Here is a 10,511-nt window from a genome sequence, read left to right on the forward strand (position 1 = left end):
GAGCACAGATCCACTGAGAAACTTGCTGTTTCAGCAACATTTAATTTAAAAAACTGTATTTTTGAGGTTAAACAAATGCTCGTACTTAATTTAAATAAATTACAAGTTAAAAAGGGCATGGACATTTTTTTTTCTGTATYGAAAAAATATCGAACCGTGAGACTAAAGTATTGAACCGAATCGTGAATTTTCTGTATCGTTGCACCCCTATATGTGTATATGTGCATTGTTATATATTTTGTGTATAGTGTTATCTTATCTTAAACAACAAGRGCTGATATGAAAGTTATCTATACGAGACAAACAAATTGTAATTTCAGCCTGAGTTATATAGTAAACTTCACTGGTGATGAGCTGAGGGCACCAGGCTGTCTCCATATTTACAGAATGATACACAAGAGGAAATCATAACTTGTTATCTCGAGAAAAGGCTAATTGTTATTTCATGATAACAACAAATTATGTTATGAAAAAAATAAACATGGAAAAAAAAAAGAACTGTGGGAAACGTCCGCTCTTGCCTTCCGTAGATTTGCAGGAATCAGCAGGCTTACAACAGAAGTTGATTTTACGCATGGCTGTAGGAAACAGGAAGTAGAGGTTGCAAATAAATAAAAATGAATTAAATATGGGGACAGTGGAGATATTTTTTTCAGCTATGTGTTGCTGTGAGTTGTTATTGTTCTGTCATGTCAGCTAGTGTTGGTGATGCTACGAACTCATTCCTCCAGCCTCAAGAAATAACAAAAATCTTGTTTTCTCGGACATACGAAGGCTTTGGATGAAAAGGTTTCCTCACCGAGAGCGATGCTGTAACTTTAGCAGCTGACAAAACAATAAATCTGGAATCTGTTTGACTCATCTTACAGCTTTAAATTCATCAGATTATTTTCTGAATATACATTTTTCATGAGTTTAATGTGAGCTGAGAGTTCAGTAACTGTTGTATTTAAGCTCTCGTAGTGAGATTAATGTTCCCGCCGTGTCTGAAGTTATGAATTATGAATGCAAATATGTTAATGATGAGAATCAGTTAAGCTTCGTGGTAACCATGACCACCGGCGGGGCGTTTTATTACTCCTTTACTGATCTGGTCAGAGGGCAGGAACCTGCAGTCTCTGCTGTCCACCTCGATTAACAACTGACCTTTCATTTCAGCTTCAGCGCCGGTGGTGAGGCACGAGGCTCTGAGGATTATGTTTTTACCTCTGTGTGTGTGTCTGTTAGCAAAATATCTCACGAGCCAACAGATGGATTTCAGTTAAACAAATTCTTCAAAATACGTCTATACAGTGATAGATGTAGGATTTTTCTGAGTAATGGGCCACAATATTCATAGACAGGCCATTTGTGCATCCATCCACACATTCCCCATAGTTTGGTAAGGTGTATACATTCAACCATTCACATGTTCAAACACTTGTAATGTATTTTAAAGGGATCCTTGATTATTTGTAACATTAAACTTTGTTTGATTGAAAAATACTTTATTTGATAAACATTTATTTTAACTGCAAAATAAAGACTAAATATACTGTAGGCTGTTTAGTTTTGTAAATGTTTTAAAAAAAATTTAACACGGACGGAGCCATTTTATTTCCACACAAAGCATTCTGGGTAAATGATGACGTGGATAGGTCCTCGGTGTGAGGCTGCTAGCGAGCTATATCCACCCTGAAGGTTAATCTTGGACAATATCTGATGATCGACTCTTTTAAATGAAACCAGAGAGCGTTGACAGAGAGGAGAAGGTAGAAATGACTCAGCCTGGAACTGAAAATATGGATGGAGGACCTCAGTTTAGCTTGTTAGTTTGTCGCGCTAGCACTGAGCTAATACAGGCAGTGTCCAAAACGGCAGGACGGGTCCTCCGAAGGCCGAATTCGTCGGCCGCATGCGTCACAGCCCTGCGACAAAGGACGTCCAAAACCGAAGACTCCTCTGATGTGGCCGACAAATACGTCCTTCCTTTGGCCCGAATCGAAGGACAGGTCCGATGGATCCTTCCCGGCCCAACGTATCCCATAATGCATTGCGGCCCGACCGGAGATTTTTTTATGCTAGTAATGGTGGACGAAGCGAGAGAAAAGAATACATTTTAAATAAAAATATGGCGATATAAAAATTTTTAAAAAATTAGCGGTTGTAATTCTAATACTTTTATCATTTGTATGGACATGTTTTTAAATATTATTTTTATCATAAAAAAATGCGAAATAAACATGAACCTACAGCGGGTCAATTAGTTCTTCAAATGTTACCTTTAAGTTAATTTTATAGTTTTGTGATATTAATAATGCTAATGTATTGATATTTTTCTAGTTTTGATTTAAGTTTGCTTGTTTGCATCGTCACAGTTGCTAGGTGACATGACGTACGCCGGGGTAAGGAGGGGAGGCTAGACCGTCCAAATTCACAGCCTCTTTTTTTCCGGTCTTCCTGGTCTACCAAGGACCCGGCCCGCCGAGACCGGGGAGTCTGGGTCCTCCGGAGGACACGGCCTGTCGTTTTGGACACAGCCATAGCGTTGGCGCTAAAGCTAACAGGCTAAGCTGAGGTTCTTCTTCCATGAAGCAGCTCTGTTGTCCTCCATCCATATTTTCAGTTCCAGGCTGAGTCATTTCTACCTTCTCCTCTCTGTCAACGCTCTCTGGTTTCATTTAAAAGAGTCGATCATCAGATATTGTCCAAGATTAACCTTCAGGGTGGATATAGCTCACTCACACCGAGGACCTATCCACGTCATCATTTACCCAGAATGCTTTGCGTGTACATAAAATAGCTCCCTCTGTGTTAAAATATATATTTTTAAATTATAAACTAAACAGCCTACATTATTTTTGCAGTGTTTATTTTACAGTTAAAATAAATGTTTATCAAATAAAGTCTAATGTTACAACTAATCGGGGATCCCTTTAATAAAAATTAAAAAACCTGCACAGTAAATCCTCCTTGCCAATTTTACCTGCATTTCACTGTACTTAGATAAAATACTCTCAAACACACAGCATGAGAAAATCCATCTGTTTGTCTTTTGAAAGACTTTGTCTGCAGGATTTTTAAAAAAATATAAATTCTGTAAGCTTCATTCATGCTGGACTTTTTATATGACTCACTAGCGCCACTTGTGTTTGGACATGGGACTGCGTCCACCATCAACACTTTCAAGCAAAGGACAGATGAGTGACAGGACAAGAGGCACTTCAGGGGTCCGATCAAATTTCAGTTGGGGCCAATGCCCCTGTGGCCCTGCCCCTAGATCTATAACTGATAAACCTTTGAATTGAATCAAATTCAAGATGGCTGCTGCAGTTAATCTACGAGGTCAATGTTGTTTAGCGTGTAAGCAGGTGATTTAAAATAGTTTCCTGTCAATCACTGACTGGCAAGTCAAAGGTCTCATGTTTGCCCTTGAAAATCTTCATTTCAGTTCTGTCAAAACTGCTTTACGCAGCTCTGTAAACTCACCCATGTTGCAGCAGCCTCAAAGACTCGGATTCGCTTTGATTCAAGCTCTTTGATGCAGCTGAGGAGAGGCGACAGTTTCTTTACGATCGTCCTTTAAGATCTCTGACTTTATTCATTTATAAAGGGGGTGAATCACCCCGAGTTTGCCCCTCCTTCACAACAAACACTCCTGTATCTGTTCACTTTAAATGCCAGGATGGTGTGGATTTATTACAACTAACTATGATTTTTTAACTTTAATAAGTCGTAAAACAAAGAAAACCCATTTTTTAAAAAATTAGTCATTTCCAGTGAAGGCCAACAGGAGGCTTTGCCAAGTGGTTTACTTTTAACAGCTCGCACATTTTGAATCTTACTCCAATATTTACACATGTAACAAGAAATAAAAAAAAAACAAAAATAACTTTAGAGATGAAAGAAGCAGCTGTGGAAACTCCAGCGTTAGGGGTATGATTAAGATTTATTTCTTTTTGAAAATATACCCATAAATTTGTCATACGTATGAAAACAACTATAGAACCTTCAACAATTTATCACAACAGGATCACACAAATTTAACACCCACATCCCTGCATTACAAAGAGTTGCCCTTAATTGATTTTCTATTTTTTTTCATCTAAACATTTAAAAACGACAAAAAAAAAAAAGCAAACAAAAACAAAACAAGAAAGAAGAACCCACCACAAACTCAAAGATAGCCAGAGCTACCTTGTCACCCCCTTGGGGGAGAAACCCGGACGTGCTAACCTTAAGTGGTTCGATCAAAGAAAAATGAGAAAGGAGGGGGGATTCAGCACATAAATCTGTAAAGCTCAACTTTGTCTCGTCCAAAGAGGATGCCAGCCAGTAAATCTTTGCCATTGTCTCTGGCTACAGACTCTTTTATATCATATCGAGGGATTTGTCTGGCAGGAAAATCTGCCCATGATTTATTATGTTATAAAACGGCTTTTACATGCTCTTTTTATGGTTGGAATAACACTATTGGCCACCGTTGTTTGTTGGGAACAAAGCATCTTGTTTTGCCGAAAAGTGACACAAAACCTCAGTTTATATATTAAAAAAATCCCCATCCAGTGTTCAAGTCATCAAAACGGGGACAACACTTCAAATGCAGCATTTCTTTAGGAGATACTAACTGTGACTTTGCATACAAACACAGATAATCCTCTGTTTTAATCAACAGGGGCTTTACTGCAGTTACAATAACCAAACACAAACAAAAAGCTTAAAAAAAAAAACAACAACAGAAAAACCGTCTTGGACCCCGCCCACCCCGTCGTGAACCGTTCCAACCCACAAGAAAGGCAATACGTGCACATGCACAAAAAACACACACACACACAAATGCAACACGTGCCCAGCGCCCACGTCCACGCTCGAACACAACACACACCTTTCACACTGCAGCTAAAATGGGAATTAGACAGTTTAGTCCTGACGTGTCGCGGGGATGACTGCCTCCTTCACCTCGACGTCCCGGAGAGTCGATGATTTCACTGAAAACACACGCCAAGTGCAACACTATTTCAGTCCCATATTGATATGTTGGGTTATAGTTGTATATTCAGTGTACTGTACTGTATGAGGACATGGTTTCTTATAAACACGTTTCATAGATCACTTTTATATTCACAAGTCCACTTTATCACTAGACCAACGTCATATCGTCACCCACTACAGTAATACACCACTTTCGTTTGTCACAAATCCACTTAAGTCATAAAAAAAACAAAAACAGCTTTTTTTTCTTCAGCTGATATGTGTGCACTTTGTAAATGCTTCTGTTGTGTGTCTCCGTTTTAAATCATTTTCATGTTAACTCGCCGCGGGCCGCTTGTTTCCGCCACGTCTGTAGCGGCCCCATTGGACTTTCGGGGTACGTACTCGATGTCAAAGTTGTTCTTGTGGCGCCCTTTTCCCCGGCTCCAGGCGAACAGAAGCAGGAAGCAGAACACGACCACGCCTAAGAAGGAAAGGCAGCCCATCGCTGTGGATATAATGATCGTCTTTATGTCAATAGGGAGAGTCATGTTGTACAATACTGTTCCATTCCCCCATGTGCTGTTAGAGTCTGTCAGGTAGTTTAAGCTCCTGTTGCTATAGTGAAATCTGTCCCCGGTTCCGAGGCTTTTCACAGCTAGAGATGCCGACAGGCTGGCGTTACCAGCGGGGTTACTGGCGATGCACAAGTACACCCCGCTGTCATGCAGCTCTGCCGCCTTAATTTCCAGGGTGCCGTCTGCTTGGACTTCCACCCTGCCGCTGCTTTTAGTTGTGATGTAGCGTCTGTGAGGCGTAATCCAGACCACGGAGGGTCGCGGCGCTCCCTCCGCCGTGCAGCTCAGACGGGCCGGCTGACCCTCGTCCGCCATCAGCAGCTGGGTTGTGTTCGGCCCGATCCGCGGTTTGGTGCAGATCATGTACCTGGAGACCAGGGGCTCCTTAAGGTCACGCAGCGTTTTCCCCAGGAGGTACTCGGGCGCGCTGCATTCAGGCTGGGCGTCCAAAATCTGCAGAGCAGGCGGCTTGTGGCTGTTGAGGAGCCACAGTAATCTGCAGTCGCACACCAATGGGTTTCCACCCAGGCAAAGCCTTTGCAGCGATTCCGGCGAGGCGAACACCCCCCGCTGGAGAGAGTCCAGGCGATTCTGAGACACATCTAGTAGCTGAAGAGATTTAAGGCCCAAAAAGGCAAAGGGCTCTATAGAAGCCAGATGAGCCCCTTGAAGGCGAAGCTCCAGCAGGTGTGGGAGCTGGCCGAGCTCTCCGTGGTGGATGTGCTCGATTCGGCTATACGACAGGTTAAGGTGGGTGAGGTAGGGCAGGTTACGCAACGCTGCGCCAGGGAGGGCCGAAAGGTTGGTGTTGGTGATGAACAATGTTGTGAGGTTCAGGCCGTGCAGTGACAGGGGAGGCAGGGCTTCCAGCCAGGGCCAGAAGTCAATCTCTAAATGGCGGAGACGAGTTAACCTCTTAAAGGAGAAAGGTTTGAGAAAACTAATGCTTAGGTGTCGCAAGTGTAGTTCCAACAGATTGTGCAGATGTGCCAACGCATCGGTGGGGATCACGGTCAAATTGGAGCGTTCCAGTGTCAGACTCTGAAGTCCCAGTAATCCAGTGAACGCCCGCTGAGAGATGAACACCAGCTCATTGTCGCCCACCTCCAGGGACATCAGCCTGCGCAGGTCCTGGAACGCATGGTCCAGAAGAACCACGAGCCGGTTGTGGCTGAGATCGATGTGGGTCAGGTTGGTCAGACCCGACAGAACCCCGGCAGGAACCAGCTGAAGCAGGTTACTGCGGAAGTTGAGCGAGCGCAGAGCCAGCTGGGAGCGGAACGAGCCGGGTTCCACCACGCTGATGAGGTTGTCGCTGAGGTCCAGGTCTTCCAGCTGGAGGAAGGAGGAGAAGTTGTCCGGCGTGATGATGCGCAGCTTGTTCTTGCTCAGGTCCAGGGAGCGGGTCTCGATGGGGACGCCTTCGGGGATGCTGGGCAGGCGCTTGCGGTGGCAACTGACGGACTTGGTCTGGGGAGAGCACTCGCATCGGGCGGGGCAGCTCAGAGCCGAGCTGGCGAGGAGAAGCAGCAAGGCCCCGCCCAGGAAGAGGTGGYGGTGGTGCGGGGCTGGCTGGTGCATGTCTCTTTTACCCACGATGCCCTCTGTCACGGCACGGCTTCTTTCCCAAACACGACAACATCACGAAYGAGCCCTGTAAGACACAAGTACGGACAAAAAAAATTAGTCTGCACCCACTGCAACTTTTTACATTTTCAACCACTTACACCTTACATCTGCTTAAACGGACAAGTCTTTACTCCCTTTAATGAGCCATGGCTTTCCTCTGCAAAGTGGACATAATAGAATTAATGTCACAGCGGTGCGAGATGTTAGGAGAAATGGAAATATCAGCTGCAGAAAAGTGTGAACGTTCATCCCTGTGTTAGAAGCAAAGGTTGCAGGTTAAGTGGAGATGTTTCATGTGGATGTAAGATGTTTCAAACCCGTTAAGATTGCAGCCACACTAAATGCCCGTGTGGATCCACCGGTGCAGGATGTGTGTGRGTTTTGCGTCACAGATGAAGGGTGTGTGTTTGTTCCCTGCTGAGGGAGAGAGATCGGTAGCCACCAGAGCAACAACCGACACAGGAAATTATATTATGATTAGATGTAGTTTACAGGACAAATACCAGAAAACGTAACATGAATGATTTGATTTGATTATTTTCCATTTAAAATAATTACATTAGTAAAATAAAACAAAACAAAACAATGAGTAGATCGCACGTCTAAGTCAAAAATCACGGAAACTTCTCAAATAAAATAATAATAATTTCCCTGATGTTCATGAGCATCACATACAGTTCACATATTCACTAATCTGCTAATTTAGCGGATTAGCTTTTTGCTAACTTTGAAATATGTTAGTGGACCGATTAGCTTTGCTGAATAGGTTCCACAATTTTAAATACACAAAATAGTGTAAAACTATTTTTATGCCTTTTATCCCAACTTAAATAAAAACTATTTGCTATTACAAGCAGTGCTGGAGATGTCAGGCACCGTGTGTAGCATGTAGCATTTTTAGCAGCTAAACCTCAAAATAAGAGCGTCAAAAAGAAATAAAATAACATTTAACCGTATTTAAATAACAAATTCAAAAATTGACTACATATAAATATGATGAAGTGTTTTCTATTTGTTGTTTGACTAACTTCAAATGGTATTTAAAAAAATACAAACTCAATCAAAGAAATGCTTTTATTCTGAAAGGGGTGAAATGGAAGTATCACAAGTTTGATCTAAAACTCTGGTTTGGATTTGCTGATTTGCCACAGGTGATCTCGCCCTCCTTCAAAATAAAACATGTCTCACCAGGATGAAGATTTAGCAATTAGCATTAGCTTCCTCTAATTCTTTTATCTATGTATTGTTAGCAGAGCTATGACACTTGTTTAGAGAATTACTGGTTAGCAAATACAACTTTTTGGTTAGCTGTGCATGTCACATATTATTTTACTTTAAATTATACAAGATTGAAWAAAACACATCTAATTTTAGCAGAATTACAGAGATCACTGATAAAATTAAATAATTTCGGTCCAATACTAAACCTTGTGCAACGCCACATTTTTCTAACAGTGATTCCTGATTATTTTACACGTTTAAACCTGTTGTCTAAATAACCTTTTAACCAATGATTWGCGACAACTCATACGTAGGAGCAGAAAATTATCAATTGTGTCAAAAACTTTACAGAAATCATTTTATAGCCCCACAGTGTAGTGTTGTGTTTTATTTTATTTTATTTTTTTATTTACAGCTTTGGCTATATTTTCTCTAAATTCCATCATGGATACTGATGTTGATCGGTTATTTCTAAACMCAGATAAAAGATCACTAACATAAAGTAAGTGATCTTACTGGGGCACAAGCCAGGTTTCTGTTTTTCTATCTGAGATGTCTTATATTATTAATGTAAACTGCTTTTGTTCCATAAATGTCTTGAGTATTTTTTTTATTTAATCCATTTGATTGGTTTCGGTTTATGTGCTCCAACACTTGCACASAGCTGAACTTTGTATGCGAATCTAAGCTGATTAATTTGTACTTCCTGCAATTATTGCTTCTGTTTGTTGATTTTTACTCTTGTGCGCTTTCTTTATTTACCCACTGAGATCTGGCTGCGGTTTCCAGGCGCTGAATGAGAGGTTTGTAGTGGAGAAAACCAATCAGACTTGAGTAATAAGAATACAGAGTTCAGTTGTAAAACATGCTGTCGTTCCTCAGCACAGAAAGACGCGGACCTGAACATAAAGAAACACCTTTCAGCAGCTACAGGTTGTTGAATTGACAGATGGCTGTGTAGACAGAGAGTCTGCTCATAATTGCCTCATTACCCGGCGAATCCGCATTCTGCTCATGGCTATCTTTTCCAATTAGGTGTGCAAAGCGTACGACACATCTGCGAGCTGTGGAGATTTGAATGCAATATTGTAAAAAGAGAATAAAAATGATAGAAAGAGCCTTCAAGAAGCCTTTCTGACTGCTTGCCCATCTAAAAGCGACGACCCTGCCAAAGTAAGGCGATGACGAACACACGAGACGTAAGCGTATCCCGACAGCAAAGTGAGTGACGTTCAGAAAACAGCCGGGATGAGGCGAAAGAAGCTGAGCAAGCTCGCTCCTTTTCCTCCTTCACTCACCTCCTCTCCGCCCGGCTCGTCAGCCGCGCCGCACACATCTCCCCCCCGTCCTCCCTTTAATCTCGGCATCCTCCGGCTCGCGCATCCTCCACCTGACTCCCTCTCTCCACCCAATTCTCCTGCTCGGCCTGGCGAAAGCCTCGGTCCGTTCATCAGTCCCCGCAGGCTGGGGGTGTTTTATCGATCGCAGCGCAGACACATCAGATGCCAGGAATGTAGCCCTCAACAAAGAGCAGGCCAGTTGCCACAGCAACTACAAACCCTGACTCCCATCCGCTCTGTGTAGCGTGCCAATCAAATTAATGAAAAAAATACCAGGAAGGGATAGAGTGAGCTGGATGTTGGTTTTTTTTTTTTTCATGTTTCGATAGATAAGTTGCTTTGAGACAACATTTAGATTCAACATATTGCAAGAAATCCAGTTTCCCTGCTAGGGTGCGGCTTAGTTGAAGGTGTTTTAAAGCTGTCATTCTGATGGTCTTGCTATTTGTCGACCTGTCTTGTTGCCCATCCACTCCATGTCTCTGCACCTTATTATCCGTCCACTTTCCTGCCTCTGTCTTTGTGTATTTATCAGTCTGCCTTCACCCGTCAGCCCCTCTTCCTGCCTGCCCCTCTGTTTAATAATTACAGTCCAGTTGTCTGTTGCTGCAGTGAGGATCAGCTCAGAGAGTTGTGCTCAGAGAGTCAATGTGCATGCAACCACAACATTGGTTTGTCACTTCTTTAGGCTTCTATGTTACAAAAAAAAAAAAAGGACATGATACTATGGCTGATGTTTTAATATCCACAACCTTTTCTTTGGTGCCTCAAAGTTACAAAAAAACAAAAAAAA

General features: G+C 42.4%; 1 protein-coding gene across 1 annotated transcript; it reads right to left on the bottom strand.

Annotated features, from left to right (window-relative positions):
• Positions 1-3,909: 3,909 nt before the first annotated feature.
• On the bottom strand, positions 3,910-10,209 carry lingo2b (leucine rich repeat and Ig domain containing 2b). The gene is made up of 2 exons (XM_014013755.1): positions 9,677-10,209; positions 3,910-7,182 (listed from the first exon to the last, which is right to left on the bottom strand). The coding sequence occupies exon 2, from the start codon at positions 7,107-7,109 to the stop codon at positions 5,271-5,273; it is 1,839 nt and encodes a 612-aa protein (XP_013869209.1). The 5' UTR covers positions 7,110-7,182; positions 9,677-10,209; the 3' UTR covers positions 3,910-5,270.
• Positions 10,210-10,511: the final 302 nt, after the last annotated feature.

The sequence above is a fragment of the Austrofundulus limnaeus genome, unplaced genomic scaffold (assembly GCF_001266775.1).
Source record: "Austrofundulus limnaeus strain Quisiro unplaced genomic scaffold, Austrofundulus_limnaeus-1.0 Scaffold105, whole genome shotgun sequence".
NCBI classification, from domain to species: domain Eukaryota; kingdom Metazoa; phylum Chordata; class Actinopteri; order Cyprinodontiformes; family Rivulidae; genus Austrofundulus; species Austrofundulus limnaeus.